This window comes from Prunus avium, chromosome 1, assembly GCF_965620075.1.
Source record: "Prunus avium chromosome 1, drPruAviu1.hap1.1, whole genome shotgun sequence".
Classification (NCBI taxonomy): Eukaryota; Viridiplantae; Streptophyta; class Magnoliopsida; order Rosales; family Rosaceae; genus Prunus; species Prunus avium.
In genome coordinates this window covers 44,886,147-44,905,385 of record NC_142284.1, presented here as the reverse complement: position 1 = coordinate 44,905,385, position 19,239 = coordinate 44,886,147, and the positions used below count along the sequence as shown (strand labels likewise).

At 40.4% G+C, this 19,239-nt stretch overlaps 3 protein-coding genes across 7 annotated transcripts; 1 reads left to right on the top strand and 2 right to left on the bottom strand.

Annotated features, from left to right (window-relative positions):
- The first annotated feature begins 4,294 nt into the window (after positions 1-4,294).
- On the top strand, positions 4,295-7,329 carry FKF1 (flavin-binding, kelch repeat, f box 1). Its single transcript, XM_021965395.2, has 2 exons — positions 4,295-4,686; positions 5,399-7,329. The coding sequence occupies exons 1-2, from the start codon at positions 4,394-4,396 to the stop codon at positions 6,993-6,995; spliced, it is 1,890 nt and encodes a 629-aa protein (XP_021821087.1). The 5' UTR covers positions 4,295-4,393; the 3' UTR covers positions 6,996-7,329.
- A 186-nt stretch (positions 7,330-7,515) lies between these two features.
- On the bottom strand, positions 7,516-13,128 carry DL1C (DYNAMIN-like 1C). Its single transcript, XM_021965396.2, has 16 exons — positions 12,725-13,128; positions 12,541-12,604; positions 12,151-12,258; positions 11,815-11,916; positions 11,578-11,628; positions 11,368-11,429; positions 10,763-10,853; positions 10,570-10,634; positions 10,184-10,378; positions 9,971-10,090; positions 9,823-9,893; positions 8,881-9,106; positions 8,732-8,782; positions 8,238-8,499; positions 7,994-8,133; positions 7,516-7,900 (listed from the first exon to the last, which is right to left on the bottom strand). Exons 1-16 carry the CDS (start codon positions 12,854-12,856, stop codon positions 7,775-7,777), a joined length of 1,866 nt encoding a protein of 621 aa, XP_021821088.1. The 5' UTR covers positions 12,857-13,128; the 3' UTR covers positions 7,516-7,774.
- A 674-nt stretch (positions 13,129-13,802) lies between these two features.
- Positions 13,803-17,694, bottom strand: LOC110762822 (Tetratricopeptide repeat (TPR)-like superfamily protein). 5 transcript variants are annotated; one of them, XM_021965515.2, is made up of 3 exons: positions 14,668-17,694; positions 14,479-14,542; positions 13,803-14,386 (listed from the first exon to the last, which is right to left on the bottom strand). In XM_021965515.2, exon 1 carries the CDS (start codon positions 17,555-17,557, stop codon positions 14,858-14,860), a length of 2,700 nt encoding a protein of 899 aa, XP_021821207.2. In that variant the 5' UTR covers positions 17,558-17,694; the 3' UTR covers positions 13,803-14,386; positions 14,479-14,542; positions 14,668-14,857. The 5 variants fall into 5 exon arrangements, with proteins under 5 accessions (XP_021821207.2, XP_021821208.2, XP_021821206.2 ...); XM_021965516.2 differs by having other exon boundaries at positions 13,803-14,315; XM_021965514.2 differs by having other exon boundaries at positions 14,484-14,542.
- Positions 17,695-19,239: the final 1,545 nt, after the last annotated feature.

The following is a 19,239-nucleotide window of genomic DNA, read 5'->3' as shown; positions in this document are numbered from 1 at the left end:
CCAAACGGCACCTTCTAGGAGACACCTCTCCAGCGCCTTTTCTCAAAGCCATCAGCGTCGGCCATCAGCTTCGGCCATCAGTCTTCGGCCATCAGCCTTCGGCCATCAGCCTTCGGCCATCAGCCTTCGGCCATCAGCTTTGGCCATCAGCTTCAGCCTTCGGCCATCAGCCTTCGGCCATCAGCTTCAGCCATGCCGAACGGCACCTTCTAGGAGACACTTCTCCAGCGCCTTTTCTCAAAGCCATCAGCTTCGGCCATCAGCTTTGGCCATCAGCTTCAGCCTTCGGCCATCAGCCTTCGGCCATCAGCTTCGGCCATCAGCCTTCGGCCATCAGCCTTCGGCCATCAGCTTCGGCCATCAGCCTTCGGCCATCAGCCTTCGGCCATCAGCTTCGGCCATCAGCTTCAGCCATCAGCATCAGCCTTCGGCCATCAGCCATCAGCTTCAGCCTTCGGCCATCAGCATTCGGCCATTAGCTTCAGCCATGCCGAACGGCACCTTCTAGGAGACACCTCTCCAGCGCCTTTTCTCAAAGCCATCAGCGTCGGCCATCAGCTTCGGCCATCAGCCTTCGGCCATCAGCCTTCGGCCATCAGCCTTCGGCCATCAGCTTTGGCCATCAGCTTCAGCCTTCGGCCATCCGCCTTCGGCCATCAGCTTCGGCCATCAGCCTTCGGCCATCAGCTTTGGCCATCAGCTTCAGCCTTCGGCCATCAGCCTTCGGCCATCAGCTTCGGCCATCAGCCTTCGGCCATCAGCCATCAGCTTCAGCCTTCGGCCATCAGCCTTCGGCCATCAGCTTCAGCCATGCCGAACGGCACCTTCTAGGAGACACTTCTCCAGCGCCTTTTCTCAAAGCCATCAGCTTCGGCCATTAGCCTTCGGCCATCAGCTTCGGCCATCAGCTTCAGCCTTCGGCCATCAGCCAACGGCCATCAGCTTCAGCCATGCCGAACGGCACCTTCTAGGAGACACTTCTCCAGCGCCTTTTCTCAAAGCCATCAGCGTCGGCCATCAGCTTCGGCCATCAGCCTTCGGCCATCAGCCTTCGGCCATCAGCTTCGGCCATCAGCTTCAGCCATCAGCTTCAGCCTTCGGCCATCAGCTTCAGCCATGCCGAACGGCACCTTCTAGGAGACACTTCTCCAGCGCCTTTTCTCAAAGCCATCAGCTTCGGCCATCAGCTTCGGCCATCAGCCTTCGGCCATCAGCTTCGGCCATCAGCTTCAGCCATCAGCTTCAGCCTTCGGCCATCGGCACATCATGCCATCTCTTATCCAAGCTCACTCCCTTGGGCACTTGGGGGACTACATACCACCATCGGCAACTATGGGACCATTGTGTCCGGGTCAGAATGCCGAATACACATTCAAGTCCCCAACCGAGAAGCTTCTCAATCGGCAACTTGGGGGACTACTGTTTGTACCATATCTGACCCTCCACTCATACAACGACACGTGGATCATCTAAACCCACCCAAGTACCCAAGGCATCGAACAATCGGCATCGGCTACCGATGGCATTGTCTGAAAGCTACCAACGGCTGCTGCAGGCCCAGCTCGTCTACAATCGGCACCCCATACCGATTGTACATAATCAGCCTTGAAGCACCCGCCCGAAATATCTAAGGACTCGTGTCAACCTCACAGGGCCCTCCCACGAGTCCCACATCGGAAATGAACACCACAAGCATACTAAATGCCCTCTATAAATACACCCCTTCACCATCAACAAAGGGGTAAGACTTTTCAGCTTGACTTTTATACTTCTATATGGTCAACAGCAAGAGCTCTTAAAACAACAAACTTACTTCGGCATCGGAGGGTCTTAGGCTGGTTCCACACCGGTTCCATAGACCTTACGAGTCCCGACTTCTTTCTATTCAGGATCGGCATCCAAGGACAGGAAGAATCGGCATCCAACATCCAATCGATCTCTTGATCGTCCATCCCACTTGTAAGTTGCACTCATCTCTATCTGTTCAGATTTAGCGCCAACAGGATTGGTGGTTTTTCTGTGAACCTTGGCCAGGGCCATATTTTGGATGCTGAAATCTGGGGGTTATATTTTGGACTTAAGCTTGCCATGACTAAAGGTATAACCTTCCTTAATATTGAAATGGATGCTGCTGTGGTCGTCCATCTAGTGAAGAATATTGATGGATTGACTCATCACCCCTTTGCTCCCCTAATTAATGCTTGTTGTGCTCTCATGAAACAGCTTGATAACTGCACTCTCCTTCATATTTATAGAGAAGGAAATAGTGTGGCTAACGAATTGGCAAACTGGAGTTACAACTTAGACCTGGGCATCCTCTATTTTGACGAAGCTCCTCGTTGGATTGGCTCTCTTCTCCTTGATGATATCACTGGTGTAGCGAAAGCTAGATTAGTTTGTCCTGTTTCCTTGTAGTTGTTGTGTTCGGGGTTTTTTCCCCTCTAGTTTACCAAAAAAAAAAAAAAAAAAACAAAACAAAAGAGAGAGCTTCTGATGGATGCGCACGATAATGATGTTTGTTATTAGGGATAGGATAGGGTTAGTGTTTTTTATTGTAACTGGAATGCAAGTATTAAATAATTTAAATATTTCACTAAAACACAACGATTGTCTGTGCATTGATGGTAAGCATGTGAGATTGAAAGTGACAGGACAGGGGTTCAAAACACACAACCCATCTCCAATTTTTCTTAAAAAATATAAATATACTTTTTCCAATTTTTTGAATTAATGACATATATTTTTTGTGAGTCTTGTTAAAGTCTCATTCTTTTTCTTCTTTTTCTTTCTCATCATCTTAACACCAAAATTGTACATGGATATGGTTCTTCTTCTTCCCTCCATATATGGATATGGACATAGATACCTTGATTATGAGAGTAATTTGTGTTTCTTATCTACCTCCGTCATATACTCATAGAGTGGTATGTGATTACCAATCTACATTAGTCATCTAATTGATGAAGAGTTCTAATCTATGTATGACTTGGTGTTTGATTATTCAGTGTTTGATTACCAATCTACATTAATCATCTAGTTGTGCGATAGCATATGAAGTAGTTGTGTAATATAAAGATATTTGGTGTTTGATTATTTTCGCTATCTTTGAATTTGTCGATTATACATGTTTGCATATGAATTTTATTTTTAAAAATCAATGTTAGTTATGATGTTTGATTATTTCGTTATCTTTGGATTTATTGATTATACATGTTTGCATATAAATTTTTTTTTTTTAAAAATCAATATTTGTTGTGGCGTTTGATTATTTTTATCTTTGAATTGTTTGAATTTGTTGATTATACATGTTTGCATACGAATTTTATTTTTTAAAATCAGTATTTGTTATTGTGTTTTATTTTTCCTATTATATTTGGATTGTTTGAATTTATTGATTATTATACATATTTGCATATGAATTTTGTTTTTAATATACATGTTTGTTAGTTGGAATTGGAATTGTAACCATTAAATTAATTAATTATTTCTCTATAACACAAGGACAATTGGTGGAGTAGTGGTAAGGTAAGCTATTTGGTTCTAAAGGAGGTCATGGGTTCGAAACCCCATGCCTCCATCACAAAAATGTTTTAAGGCTTTTAAGATATATATTAATTAAAATTAGAAATTTATATATTTTGGGCCGGGTTCGGGGACGGGAACACAATTACCATACCCGGGCCGAACCCGTCGGGGATTTTTTTTTCGGATCTCCCCCGTACCCGTAACCGATTTGGCCCAGAAAATTTTCCCCCGTTAGGGTCGGGGACCCGACGGGGACCCGTCCCCGCGGGAATTTTTGCCATCCCTACTCAGGGCCCGTATTGAGAATGACCCCAAACCTAGAGGGTCTCATGTTAATCCAATTTAAATTTGTACTCTTTTAAGCATGCTTAGGGTCTAATTGTAGGGTCCATGTATATGATATAATATATTGGCACGAGCACCGCCAAATCGCTCACGCAAAACCGAACGCAACAAAAATATCTTCTACAACAAACGCATGACGTGGAAGCTATAGGGTGGCCAAGTTCGGCCGAGATATTTTCCTAGAAAATATCAGCTAGACACGTATTGCCTATTCCACCCACGTGGACTCTTATTATTACTTCAACCCTCCAATCTTTCTTAAACTACCGGCACTGCCACTCCCCCATGTGGTCGGCTTAGCCTTTGGTTTACTACTTGCAGCATGGGTCATAAATATCTTGGTGGCATTCTTGCAAATAAGGAACTGAAACAGAGCATTTTTGCCAGATGAATTCCAAATTAAAGCTATAAATTAAAATAAAATGAGATATTTTGAGTAGATGGATGCACACCAACAGCCAACAACACCATCCTTTAGAGCAAGAGAGAGAGGGGCAGAGAAAGAAAGAGCAGAGCTTGAAGCATGGCCATGGCAAATAAATACGAAGAAGAAGAAGAAGAGGAAATTCAAAACTTCGGAAAGAGACTGAAATGTAGCAGATACGAGGAACCTCAAGAAGAAGAAGAAGAAGAAGAGGAGGAGGAGAAGGAGGAGAGCGAGCTGGCGTTGAAGCTAGGGATGGTAGTTTACCCAATGAGACCCGCATCGTTTGTGGTCTCAGATGCTCTGGAGCCCGATGGTCCTATCATTTATGTCAATAAAGTCTTCGAGACCTTCACCGGCTATTGCGCCCACGAGGTCCTCGGTCGGAACTGGTAGTCATTTTTTTCTAATTTCTTTTTCTTGTTTTGCTTGTTTTCTGTGTTTGGGAAAATGATGCAAGAGAGTTGTTTTTTAATGGTTTTAAAGAGAATTTGTGGAAATATGCAAGAGAGTAGATTTGGATGTCATATGTAATTACAAATGTAGAACAAAATGGACGTCTCGCTCCAAAAATGATGAAATGTTGCTTCAAAGTCAACCTTTAGAATTTGTTCTGGATGTTGTGAATTTTTTTAGCTGAAGGTATACTATCAGTCATTCCGCACTCTTCAGCAAAATCCCCTGCTAGATTTCGAACTTTGAGGAGAACTGTAATGTGTTCATTTTGATCTAATTCTTTGAGTTAGGTTGAGCATGACAATACGAAACTTTCCTGCGAGGCTGCAACTTTAAATTGTCATCTATGGGGGAAACATTTGATTCAAATTTTGCGTTCTAGTGATTGTGATGCATGATAGTCAACTGGAGAACTATGAAACTTATATCCAAAATAGTGCTGATTTTGTATTTTTCAAGGAATGATTCCGTAGGGTTCTATGGATTAATTCAATGTTGTTTACATTTTTTTTGAAGTTTGTTGAGCTGATACATGTAACTAATATCCGTGTATGCATTCATTTGCATATCTGTCATACGATAATCTATTTTGCTGATAAACTGTTTCAGAATTTGTCTTGGTCAATTAAACAAAATGTTTTGTTTCAGTCGATTCCTACAGTATAGGGACCCTCATGCTCAAAGACGGCATCCTCTGGTAGATCCTGTTGTTGTTTCTGAGATTAGAAGGTGTCTCGAGGAAGGAGTTGAGTTCCAAGGCGAGCTTCTTAATTTCAGTAAGGATGGAACTCCGTTGGTGAATAGGCTAAGACTGAAACCCATACATGATGATAATGGAACTGTTACACACATCATAGGCATTCAAGTATTTTCTGAAGCAAAAATAGATCTGAGCAGTGTATCATATCCAGTTTATAAAGAGACATGCAATCCGCAGTATGATCAATCTGGTAAATATTCTCTCATGAGTGGACAAACACCTTTCACCCAGTATCAAGATATATGTGGGATTCTTCAGCTCTCCGATGAAGTCTTGGCTCACAACATCTTATCACGCTTGACTCCCAGGGATGTGGCATCCATTGGTTCTGTCTGCAGAAGAATCCGTCAACTAACAAAAAATGAGCATGTAAGAAAGATGGTATGTCAAAATGCATGGGGAAGAGAAGTCACCGGTACATTGGAATTGATGACTAATAAGTTAGGGTGGGGGCGTCTGGCCAGGGAACTGACAACTCTTGAGGCTGTTTGTTGGAGGAAATTTACAGTTGGAGGTGCCGTGGAGCCTTCACGATGCAATTTCAGTGCTTGTGCTGTAGGAAATCGACTTGTACTGTTTGGAGGGGAAGGAGTTGATATGCAGCCAATGGATGACACGTTTGTTCTCAATCTTGATGCTGCCGATCCAGAGTGGCGTCGAGTAAGTGTGAAATCATCACCACCAGGGCGTTGGGGCCACACTCTTTCGTGCTTGAATGGTTCTTGGTTGATAGTTTTTGGAGGCTGTGGGCGGGAAGGATTGCTCAATGATGTTTTCATTCTTGACTTGGATGCCAAGCAGCCAACATGGAAAGAAATTTTTGGTGGAACTCCCCCTCTTCCTAGATCCTGGCATAGCTCTTGCACAGTAGAAGGTTCTAAATTAGTTGTGTCAGGTGGATGCACAGATGCTGGGGTACTTCTTAGTGACACATACTTATTGGATCTCACTACAGACCACCCAACATGGAAAGAGATTCCAACTTCATGGGCTCCTCCCTCTAGGTTGGGGCATTCACTTTCAGTTTATGGTCGATCAAAGATTCTCATGTTCGGTGGACTTGCCAACAGTGGGCACTTGAGGTTACGATCAGGTGAGACTTACACTATTGATTTGGAAGATGAAAACCCTCAGTGGAGGCAACTGGAGTGTAATGCGTTCACCAGCATAGGCAGCCAGAGTGCTGTGGTTCCCCCTCCCAGACTTGATCACGTTGCTGTTAGCATGCCTTGTGGAAGGATCATTATCTTCGGTGGTTCAATCGCGGGGCTGCATTCTCCTTCTCAGCTTTTCCTCTTGGATCCTTCGGAAGAGAAACCATCATGGAGAATTCTCAACGTTCCAGGGCAACCACCTAAATTTGCTTGGGGTCATAGCACTTGCGTGGTTGGCGGGACAAGGGTCCTGGTATTGGGTGGGCACACAGGTGAGGAGTGGATACTTAATGACTTACATGAGTTGTGCTTAGCAAGCCGGCAGGACTGAGACCTCTGATAGACTTATTTTGAGTCTGGTCGGCCGGCCAGCCAGGCAGCAGAGTTAGCAGAATTACATGATTGTCTGCAGCAACCACTCTAGAAGAAAATTTTGTTTCGTGATCTGTGCAAGTTGAGTTTCTTCCTCGCCAGTTATTGGCTTCATTTTGCATTGAAGTTGGGTGTTTTTGAAGTATGTGTGCTGTTCCTGCTTAGATTTGTACTGCAATGTATAAAGATAACATCTACTTGAATGGTTTGTTACTTGGGCTGTACATTTACATTGTGAGCCTCATTATTCTTTTTATAAGGTTATCGAAATCCGTATGTACTGGGTTTTACAATTTTGGATTGATTCATTTCGTTGAAAAAGATCATGGATGGATTGATTCATGAGATGGCCCTATATACGCTTCAGTCTTTTTTACCTTTGAAACTTCTCATTTGTAAATTTGAAATTGAACAAATTTTTTCAATATGTCTCTCATATAATATGATCCATCACATGAGATGCTGATTATCATAACATGTGTGAAAAAAAATAAAATGTGAGGAACCAATAACTATTAAGAAAGAATCATATGATTGTACATTGAGTTGAAGTTTACGTTCAATGAAGAAAAAGAGTGGGTGAAAAAATCATGTGCAAGTTCAATTCAAATCTAAGCTCTTGCAGCACCTGTGAGTTTTTCCTATTTCATGTAGAATGAAAAATATGCACGTCCAAATCTGGTATTTTGTCATGTAAAATCTAGTATGAGCAGCCTCATGCAATGTAATGTGGCTCCATCATTTCCATGCGACAGAATCGATCTCATCTCTAGCTGACTTGTATAGTTCAAGCCGTTTGGCAATGTTCGTTCGCTTTTCCATGAGCGCTGGATCCTCATCCAACATTGCACCAAGCCTCTCCTTCTGCACACACCAAAGGGAACACATAAATTATATATCATCAACTTCTCTTTTAACTCACCAAAAAGAGTTAGCTTTGAAAAGTGAAAAACTCACCTCTTGCCTCCCAATTTGGGTGTAGAAGAGGTTGAGCAGAGATCTCTTCGCCTCTCGAACTTGACAGTGAACAACAGCCTTGGGAATCGAATTCCTCAGCGTCTCACAAACCATATTGATATAAGAGTTGACATTTGATGCTGATACAAATATATTTCATCTCAGCATAACATAAAAATAAAAATTGTAATGAATTTACGCCTTAGCCAGTAAGAGAGTGTATGGAGTCTTGAATTTTTCATACCAATTCTCCTGAGATAATTATCTCCAAAACGGTCCATGTTTTGTACTGGTTCTTTTGAGTTTTTGTCCGCATTTGGTCCTGTTTGATTTGGACCTTTGTCTGATTCAAGATTAAGCTTTCTGAAAAATTCGACTGTTAGATAACTAGACTCCATTTCCACCAGCCGTGTAACTGTTTTCCTGCTTTCGTCACGAAATCTTTCCAATGCTTCTGTGGAAGCTGCTGCAATATCAGATTGAAGTGTAGGGAATCGTTTCAATTCCTGCAATTTCCATAAAGTAGCACCATTACAAATAAGTTCCATCCAAATGTTGACTGTTGGGCATCCCAAAGTTATGTAGATAGCCCCCTCTGGATTCATGAATGAGAGCATAACTAAGATAAATAAAAATTTAATTTAGTCGACTCACACACAACTGTGACAAAGTAAAAGCACTGGTGCAGACTGATTTTGCATAAAACTGCTTAAATCACATGTAAAATTGTAAAAATACCTCTGTTTCAGCTATTGACTTCCGTACAAGTTCTTTTAAAACAAAGTGCACCTGTTAGAAAGCAATGGAGTGAAAAATACTCAGATAAACACAGGATACATTGTTGATATTCACTACATCTTAGCAAGTGAAAGAAAAAAGAACATTACAGCATCCACAGAGGCTTCAGCTGGTCCTTTGAAATAGACAATAGATCCGTCAATGAGTCTTCGGTATCCTTGTTCTGGAGCAATCAAATGGGGCTGATAACCATCAGCCTCAGTAACAACTTTTTGGACATTCTTTAAAGAGAGATGACGATCAAAGGGAAGCTTTTTCAAGGCAGCCGGTAATTGATGGTCAAAAACTTTATATATTCGATCTCCACCAGGTCGCCTGAAGTAGCAACGTATAATTAATATATATATATATATATATATATATATATATTAGGAAATAAGTAAGATACTTTTTCTTTCAGATATCAAACCTATACTGCATAGAACTTGTCTCAAATCAAACTCAGAACTCATCATAACTTCATGATATTCAAACCATGAACAAGTACAAGGGTAGTGATTCTCTTTCAAGGGTTTTCTTTATCCACCACACGCAGTGCAATTTTAAAGCTTGCAACTCTTGCAATTACTAATACGTCTAGTGAAGCCTAAATAGTTTAAGTATTCCCAAGAAATGAAGGGGCAGAGTATTGCAAAAGAAGCCAAATCATAAGTTGTAAATCTGCAGAGTCCTAGCATAAACTCATTTTAAAGTATTTGATGAAGATTCTGGACAAACAACGAGTAATGTGCTCATAAAATGGAAAACTCAACTTCATAGGTAAGCTCTACAGTTGTAAAATACTGGATGTAGAACACAACAGACAGTTTAAACTTGATGGCATCTTCCTTCATAGAACCATACTAAGTTCTCTATCTCTAGGGGTTTGGTTCAAAAACTCAATCAATGAATCAAGAGCACATGTTTTCAGAAGAACAACCCTAGTATGCTGAGAAATCAAATCACACACAATGTCAACATGGAATCTCGGAGACTATGGAATTTTCAACTTGAACAACCAATACATGTTGCAGAGAGGTCATGAAATTTACCCTCCATCCAGGTGTTCCTTAAATACACGGTCAAATGCACGACATAGTTCTAAAATAGTGTATAGCTGGGCCTGTAAATATAGTAACACAAGTAAGTGAAACCCGTCATAAACAAGAAAACTTGACTCTACAAGGTCAACAACGTTACCCCTGAATCTACACCAATTGGCCTGCCTATACGATCCAGCTCGGCATTAAGCTCATCAATGGTCTTATTTATCAAAGCAATGATACTAGGTATACGCTGCCTGATGACAATCTCCAGATGCTGATAAGGAAGATGCAATGGAAAAAGCTGTTTCAATAACATTATCATGTGCAAATATCAAGCCAGATAAAGACAATTATTGATAACTAAGACCTTAGACAAAAGTTTGGCAAGATACTCTGAGCCCATTTTGTGCGCCAAGTGTCCGTATTCAGGACTAGTTTCGAAGTATTCTTTCTCCTTCCGACGAGCAGCAATCATGTCAACGTTCTTGTTGATATCAGCTTGTGAACGGTTCACAATTCCAACCCATGGGTGTTGCAGTCTATATGACCTTCCTTCTATAACCTTCAACATTCATAAAGAGTACCCATTAGTGTGATGTTATGGCCACAACCAGAAGTAAGGTAACAACCATGAAATCACGAAAGACCGAATGGTAACACGCATGATTCATGAAAGTTAAAATAGTGCACTTCTTTAATCAAGTAACTTTTATTGTCTGGTCAACTATGTAGTGAGTATGATGGGATCCCTACATCCAGAGCGTTGGTTCCCTTGTCCATCAGATCAAGTTTTGTTAGCACTCCAAATGTCCTTTCACCTAAAAATGCCAAACATAATAGGAAAGAAGTAAGTTTTTCTTGCCTTGTAAACCAAGCATTCCTTCTGATAAACAATGAACTAAGGTGAAAAAAGTGTTGTAGCCTCTCCATGTGTAGTTCATATTACCTGTAGGGTCGACTTCTTTTGCAAGTTTGATGGCATCTGAAGTGGCAATATCTTGATTAGCAGGTGATATAGCCAATATAATGCAGTTAGGCTACAAATCGAATAAGTCCATTAGACTGAGTACAGTAGAGGTAAAAGATAAGTAATGAATGATAAATTGATCATGCAAACAACATTATACCGGCAAAGGAATAGTCATGTCCTTAAGAACCAGTATTGGGTAAACCCAGTCGTGTACCTAAGACCTCACAGGTCATTCCTTGTGGGCCACCTAAATGTCACCCGTCTTCTTCAGATTTATGTCAATCAGATGATCGAGAAGTAATGACCTGTGAGGTCTAAGGCACATGTCTTGGTTTACCCAATGCTTGATAGTTGAAAGTACGCCAATCATCAGATGTAACAGATAGTATAGTACGTCAATCAGATGTAATTTGGCATGTGCTATACTATCAAAGATGTATATCGATTTCTCAACCATCTGATAGTAATAGTTCCAAGTATTTTTTTCGCTTTGTAAGGGTATTTTTGTCACTTCACTCGTTGTCATGGACCTGCATACTTTACTAGTTACACTTTAACCAAAGCAAAGAAAGTATATTCACCTTCTCAACATAAGAACGGACCATATTCTCAATATCTTCAACAATGGTGTCTGGTTGTCCCTCTGCAAATCAAGAAAATTTTCATGAAGCTCTTACCAAACTGGAGAGAGAAATAGAGAGACAGATAGAGAGAGAGAGAGAGAGAGAGAGAGAGAGAGAGAGAGAGAGAGAGAGAGAGAGAGATAGATAGATAGATAGATAGATAGATACCTACAGCCACCTTTGTCAATCCAGGAAGATCTACAAGTGTCAAGTTTACAACTGCCACACAAATAAACTTATTACCACGCAATTCAAACTAACAGGTATTGTTAACAATATCTAACAATACCAGTCAACAGAGGAATAACAGAAGATACTTAATAAGTAAATAAAAAGCATCTGGAATTATTAAACGATTTCCATCCATAATGTCATAATGTCATCGCAGGAAATGAAAATACAAACCATTTGGAGAATATATGCTGAGATGAATTGGAATGTTAGAGATGTGTTTTGTTTTCCCAGTTATACGATCAGTCTCATCCTGGATCTCCTTACGTACAGAAGCTGCAATAACAAACAGTAATACTCATTGTTCAGTGTAAGAACCGAGAAGAAACTAAAAAATAAAAAGGAAGAAGAAAGACAAAAGGGGCATATCAATGTGACTTAAACCACTACCATCCAATCCTATGGAAACTACATAATTATCCCTTAAATGCAATTATCATTAGCTCAAAAAATTCACCTTTACATTAATAGCCAAAGAGAAAATGCACCTTGCATTAAAAGTTGACATACCAAAATCAGTGAACTTCTTCTTAGGTGCATGAAGAAACTCTCCATATTCAGCCCGCCCCTCATCCGTCTGGTGAAGTTGCAACACTAACGGTCTCCTTGTCACAATACCTTGCGACCAAAGAAAGATAATGTAAGCAAAAAAGCAATATATGGCATATTTTATCAATTTGGGATTCATGAAAGGATAGCCTCCACTCCACTGAGCTTAATGAGCTTTAAATGTTTTACTACGCAGAATCTGATATATAAAGCTATAAACAAATAAAAACCCACGCTGCATCTTACATTCTGCTTAGTTTCCAAGTAACCATAAACACAACCAAAGTAAAAAAAATAAAAATAAAAATGAAAGCAAACATCTTTGAAAAAAATTGAAGAGGTGAGAATTACCGGATCCACGAGGCAAGAAATCTCTCCCGACCACGCTCTCCAAAACCGATGACTTTCCAGAACTCTGTTTCCACAACAAGATATGATAGCATTGAAAATCAAAAACCCAAGCGATTTTTATTTTAAACGAAAATTAGAAGTTATCAGAACAGAGGACATGGATGAAGTGGTGGCAGAGAAAGACCTGGCCTCCAACAACGGCAACGGTAGGAAGAGCTTCCCAGAGCGACAAACCCTCACCGCCATGATCGCCTAGAACGGTGCAGGCTCGCTGGATTCTGTTGACCAGGCCGATCAAGCTCTCCAATCTGGCCATTGATCTAAGATCAAATTAAACCGACGATCGAAGATCTGCGAGAGGAAATGTGGGTTAGTGGGAGGAGAAGGTTTGGATCTGAGAAGGCAATGCGGGATCAATAGTGAGTGTTTGGATCAAAGATTTGATGTGGGTTTAGGTTAGCAGATGGAATCTGAGAGAGAGAGAGAGAGAGAGAGAGAGAGAGAGAGAGAGGGAGAAACATAGAATAAACAGAAAAAACGGTTATGAGAGTAGCGATGGTTGGTGCACATATGTGCATCAACGTTAATGTAATTGGGCTCGTAAAGTTCGATGCTCACAAACAACCCATCTTACAAATATTTATTTATTTATTTTTGGTTTGGCAAAATTTTCAGATGGTTAACTTATCTTTCTTTTTGCTATATATTTTGATTCTGTTTTTTACTTTTTTTTTTTTTTTTTGGGTCTAAACCATGAGATGGTCCTGAATGAGCCCTAATTATGGGTGGCACCTTTAACCACAATCCAGACTAATCCCCGCTCACACCGGATCGGCCCGTAAGGAGTAAAGTGCTGGCTAAAGTGGTGACTCCATACGAGAGCAGGGATCAAACCCCTAACCTCTCTTAAAGAATGAGAGTGCCGAACCACTCACACCAACAACCTTGGTTGATTCTGTTTTTTACTTTTATTCAATTGCATCTTTTACATTTTTCTTTTTCTTTTTCTAGGTAAGGGTGGTGCATAATGTTTTAGTACATCAGATCTAAATCTAAAATGACCACACAAAAAATAATAATAAGAAGGGTGGGTGGTCCAAATTTAGATATACAGTTGAAAACCGCGTAACATCTTTTTCTTTCATTGTAATATTGCCTTTATTTTTTTTATTTTTTTTTGTCAATACGGAGCTTTCATAAGCAAACCTAGAGAGGGCCAGAACCACATACATCTGGGGATGAAGCACCCACCTGGACAGCACAAGGAAACAGAAATACTTTAATAAACAAGACAATCACAATAACTTCAGACGGACGAAAATCCAGCAGCAGGGGAGATAGCAAGGCCCCAGACAAAGAAGAAATGTGAAGAGCAAAACACCATGATCTATGGAGGGCCAGGGAGGACATCCTTCGTAAGAACCTTTAGTTGATTACATACATGTAATACAAACCCCCATTGCGTAAAATGTTGGACACAACTCTTACATTTTATTATTCAAACAACTCAGTCGGACATTGTCTCAGTAGAACAATCAGAAACCACATTCCACCAATTTGTAACGTCAACAACGATTCAATTCCTACATGATCCAATAAACAAATCAAGGCATGGTAATTCCAGGTTCCTTAGTCTTGGGTCTTTTTGTTGTTGAGGCTCAGTTTATCAGATTCACTTGAGAGTTTGCCAAGGCCATGCTAGTTGCCAGGTGCTCAACTGAACGAGGCATGCCTAACGAAAATGGCAGCATTTCCTGATATGTTTGCAAGCATCTCTGAGCCGATAAAACATCAGCCAATACGCCGATAAAACATCAGCCAGTACACCAATAGCATAATCAAATGGCTAAACCAACAAAAATAAATGAGGAGATATAAGAAATGAGCATTTCCTTCATTTGATGAAAAACTTGATAATCAGAATCAATAAGCGATGACCTTACTGTTACATGTGTCGATGTTCAACAGCAGTGCCAAGCATCCTTCAAGCTTAAAGAAAGAGCTGACGACACAAAAGATGAAATGAGTTAGCACATTAGACGATGTCAAACAATTCTATAGACAAAGATATGTATAAGATCAGCCCAATCAAAAAAAGGAAAGATGTGTACAGATCAGAGGTATAACCTTAGTTTTGCTCCTGATTGAAATATAGAGTAGGCAGACCACTTTGTCCATGACTTTCAATGGGACGAATAGCCTTGTACGAATCATATTGCACATGTTCACCAAACATAGCGGCGATAAAATTAGGTCCTTCTACAAGGAATTGACTTGATCATGTGGAACCAGCGAAGCCTTTACATGCTATTACAAATTAATGTTCTCCATCTACGAGCCCTCTCTTTCTCATTTCATCATACAAACTTGAAATGGCAGCATCATTACCTTCCTTGTGATAGCCTCTTATCAGAATATCAAAGACTGCAGAGTCAGGAGTGATTCCTTTTTTCAACATATCATCAAATACCTGTTTTGCTTCAATCATGAGTCCAGCATTCGCTAAACCAAAAATAAGTGAGCTATAAGTTAACAGATCGGGTATAATGCCCTCTTTAACCATTTTATTCTTGAGTCGAAAAGCCTCGGGCAGACTACCCTGTTTGCATAGACCAGCAATCCAAGAAGTGTATGCATACTTGTCTGGAATAAACCCTGCCTCTGACATCTCCCTGAAGACCTTCTCAACTTCACTTAGGTTTCCTTCCTTACACATTCCATTAATAAGCACAGTGTATGAAATCTCATTGGCCTTTTCCTTGCAAAAGTAGCCTCTTGCCTCCTTCAGACACCCATGCTTGCATAAGCCATCCATCAAGGCTGAAAGAGTCACACCATCAGGTTCGAAACCCCTTTCTAACAATTCCCTGTAGACACCCAAAGCTGCTTTTAAATTCCCAGCTTTGAAATATGCATCCATGATGGTCGCCAACAACATCTGATCTGGAGCTAACCCACTCGAAACCATATCTTCAATAAACTGAATTGCTTTATCTAATCGGCTGTTTTTACAGAGGCCTGAGATAACCACCCCATATGCAGCTACATCAAGGTTAAACCCTTGATCATGCATTTTACTCATATACTTCATAGCATCATCCACATTTCCTTTCTGTAAGTGTCCATCTATCATTGAAGTGTAAACGGCTGAATTAGGCTCAACCCCATCTTCCCACATCTTAGAAAACAAATAATCAGCTCTTTCCGACATCCCCTGCATGCAAAGCCCTTTAATTAGAGCATTATAAGTAACCACATTTGGTAACAGTGACGATTGTCTCATTTTCTCAAGCAACTCAAATGCAACCTCCAAATTACCAGCCTTACAATACCCATCAATCAAAGAAGTAAAAGCAAACAAATTCGGCAACACCCCATCCTTCACCATATCACCAAGCACCCTATAAGCCGAACCCAAGTCCCCTGTTTTACAGAACATGTCTATAAAGATACTATATGTAACCACATTCGGTGAACAACTCTTCCACATCAAACCCATATAGACAAATGCTTCTTTCTTCATTTTGACCTTACAAAAGCCGTTAAACAATATATTAAACGAACCCAAATCAGGTCTACACCCTCCTATGCGTATCTTTCTCATTATCAAACAAGCTTCATCAATATCACAAAATTTACAATACCCGTCAATCAAAGAATTGTAAGTTACAATATCAGGCAAGCACCCATATCTTGGCATCGAATCCACGAGTGTTCGGGCAAAACTAATATGACCCAATTTACAAAAAAAGGAGATAACCGAATTGAACGAAGAGGGATGAGGATTGTACCCTTTGGAGAGCAAGTGGCAGAGGATTTTCACTGAGAGCACACCACAGTTGGAGCTAATGAGGCTATGTAGGAGCTTGTTGCAGGTAAAGGGAGTTGGGAACTGTGAGGTTCTTCGCAGGAGAGCAAAGAATTGGAGGGTTACTAACAATTCCCCGTAGACACCTGAAGCTGCTTTTAAATTCGCTTTGAAATATGCATCCATAATGGTCGCCAGCAAAATCTGATCTGGGGCTAACCCACTCCCAACCATATCTTCAATAAACTGCAATACTTTATCTAACCGACCATTTTTACAGAGGCCTGAGATAACCGCCCCATATGCAGCTACATCAAGGCTGAACCCTTGATCATGCATTTTACTCATATACTTCATGGCATCATCTAAATTTCCTTTCTTTAAATGTCCATCTATCATTGAAGTATAGACGGCTGAATTAGGCTCAAACCCATCTTCCCACATCTTAGAAAACAAATAATCGGCTCTTCCCAACATCCCCTTCATGCAAATCGCTTTAATTAAAGCATTATAAGTAACCACATTTGGTAAAAGTGACGATTGCCTCATCTTCTCAAGCAATTCCGAAGCAACCTCCAAATTACCAGCCTCACAATACCCATCAATCAAAGAAGTAAAAGCGAAGAAATTCGGCAGCACCCCATCCTTCACCATATCAACAAGCAGCCTATAACCCAAACCCAAATCCCCCATTTTACAAAACATATCTATAAAGTGACTATATGTAACCACATTCGGTGAACAACTCTTCCACATCAAACCTATACAAACCAATGCTTCTTTCTTCATTTTAACATTACAGAACCCGTTAAGCAACACATTAAAAGTAACCAAATCAGGTCTACATCCTCCTATGCGTATCTCTTTCATTAACAAACAAGCTTCATCAATGTCAGAAAATTTACAATACCCATCAATCAAAGAATTGTAAGTTACAATATCAGGCAAGCACCCGTATCTCGACATCGAATTCACGAGCTTTCGGGCAAAACTAATATGACCCAATTTACATAAAAAGGAGATAACTGCATTGAATGAAGAGCGGTGAGGATTGTACCCTTTGGAGACCAAGTGGGAGAGGATTTTCAGAGAGAGCTCACCGCAGTTGGAGCTAGTCAGATTGTGAAGGAGCTTGTTGCAGGTAGAATGACTCGGGAGCTGCGAGGTTCTTCGCAGGTGACCAATTAACTGGAGGGTTTCTCTGATCATTCATGGATGGTATCGGGTGTGCTGTGTCATCGGGGGTGCTGTGTTTGGCGGTTGAGCTAAGAAAATTCAGGGTTTTGCTGGGGTTTAGGCTTGCACCTTCTTGACGATGTCGTTTTCTCAAACGAAGAGTGGAAGTCTATTTTGGACGGACCATTTGCTTATGCGGAGATAATTGGGCTTGGATATTTTTCTTTAGCCTAAATTGCTCTAAACTCCCAATAAGAGAAGGCCTCTGAGATTTCAGAATAAAAGTGAAAGGCTATCCGACATGGGCTCTTGTGACCCATAGGGACATTGGTGGGCCACAAGATGCATAACTTGGATGCCTTTTTTTTCAAATTTCTTTACCAATAGAAACTAAAATATGAAAGTGTGTGTTTGTGTTTTATTTTTAGCTAGAAAGACTTTTTTTATTATAAAATTACTCAGTTTTTTTTATATTTAAGCTGTTTATTTTAGATGCATTTAGGGACATTGTTACTAAGATAATTGGACATCTACCAACTTTTTTTGTCTTCTTTAAAAACTGATAAAGAATATTTGAACTTGAGACATTTTCTAACATTGAGAAAAGAAATATCACGCAGATTATTTTGAACAATAAATACTTCAATGTCAAGTAAGCATACAATTATTCTTTTACCGTACCAAAAATGAAAGTGAAAATGTTAACAAATGGTTACTATTAAATTCACGGCTGGGTGTATTATTTTAACTTATAATTTCTAAGATGTCCACCACCACCGCCACACCTGCCTGCACCAAAACAAGTAATAACTGGATGTAGCAGTTGGCACTACTAATTTGCTTCAGCTTCCCTTCAGTCCCACTCTTTTGGTCTTAAAAGCCATGACTTTCGGCTTCGTTAAGCCCATTTCCAGCGACTTCATATTTTGTTTATTATAATGGCACCCAAAAAAAAAAAAAACATGCGATTCTTCCTGATGTTTGAGATTTCAACTCTCTTTTTATTTTTTAATGTTTGAAATGAATATTCAGACAACCAACAAAACCAGCCTCACTGGGCTTTCATCCAAGGTTGAACATATGTCATTTCTACCTTAAACTCCTTGCCAAACACAAGCCCAGCCATAACCACAGTTCAATTTGGTTCAAAATCAATTAAGCTTTGGTAGCTTTAAATTAAATCGACTTTTAATACTGCCCCACTATTTTGTTGTCTTGCAATGCAACACCAAAAATCGAAAATGAAGTTGACAATAAACCATCATTTCTTGTCTGAACCCAGGCCTACACGTCTTTGCCACACACGTGGCCTTTGGATCCAAAGGGCCTAGCTAGAAGCAGCATGAATGAATGAAGCACTAAACCAAACATTTAAAAGTTAAAAATCAAAAAGTTATAACGTCATTTTTTTTCTTCAAGTAATTAAAGAGCTAGTTTAATTACCAAATTAGTACTAATTAACAATTTTGAAAGAAATGTGCACTGCACAACAACGACTGGCAGGGCAGCCGATGGAGCTTTGCTGATAGAAAATAATGGAATTAGGGAAGAGAGTGGAAAGAGGGAGGGAGATAGAGTAAAATGGGTCCCATCGTTAATCTTCAGAGACTGTACAGATGGTCAGTCGGTGTAGTGTCAGCATCACTCTGCCGTTGAACCTCAAGCAGCAAATTGTGAAGTGTCACTGTGTGTTTTATATAATGAACAGTTTGTTT

What these genes read in the sequence shown, in the direction of transcription:
- LOC110762822 (XM_021965513.2), bottom strand. Translation starts at nt 17,557, where the DNA reads ATGATCAGAGAAACCCTCCAGTTAATTGGTCACCTGCGAAGAACCTCG.
- FKF1 (XM_021965395.2), top strand. Translation starts at nt 4,394, where the DNA reads ATGGCCATGGCAAATAAATACGAAGAAGAAGAAGAAGAGGAAATTCAA. An exon ending in GAGGTCCTCGGTCGGAACTG is followed by an intron (nt 4,687 to 5,398) that starts GTAGTCATTTTT and finishes GTTTTGTTTCAG; the next exon opens with TCGATTCCTACAGTATAGGG.
- DL1C (XM_021965396.2), bottom strand. Translation starts at nt 12,856, where the DNA reads ATGGCCAGATTGGAGAGCTTGATCGGCCTGGTCAACAGAATCCAGCGA. An exon ending in AAAAGAAGTCGACCCTACAG is followed by an intron (nt 10,635 to 10,762) that starts GTAATATGAACT and finishes TGGCATTTTTAG; the next exon opens with GTGAAAGGACATTTGGAGTG. An exon ending in AAGGAACACCTGGATGGAGG is followed by an intron (nt 9,107 to 9,822) that starts GTAAATTTCATG and finishes TTGCTACTTCAG; the next exon opens with GCGACCTGGTGGAGATCGAA.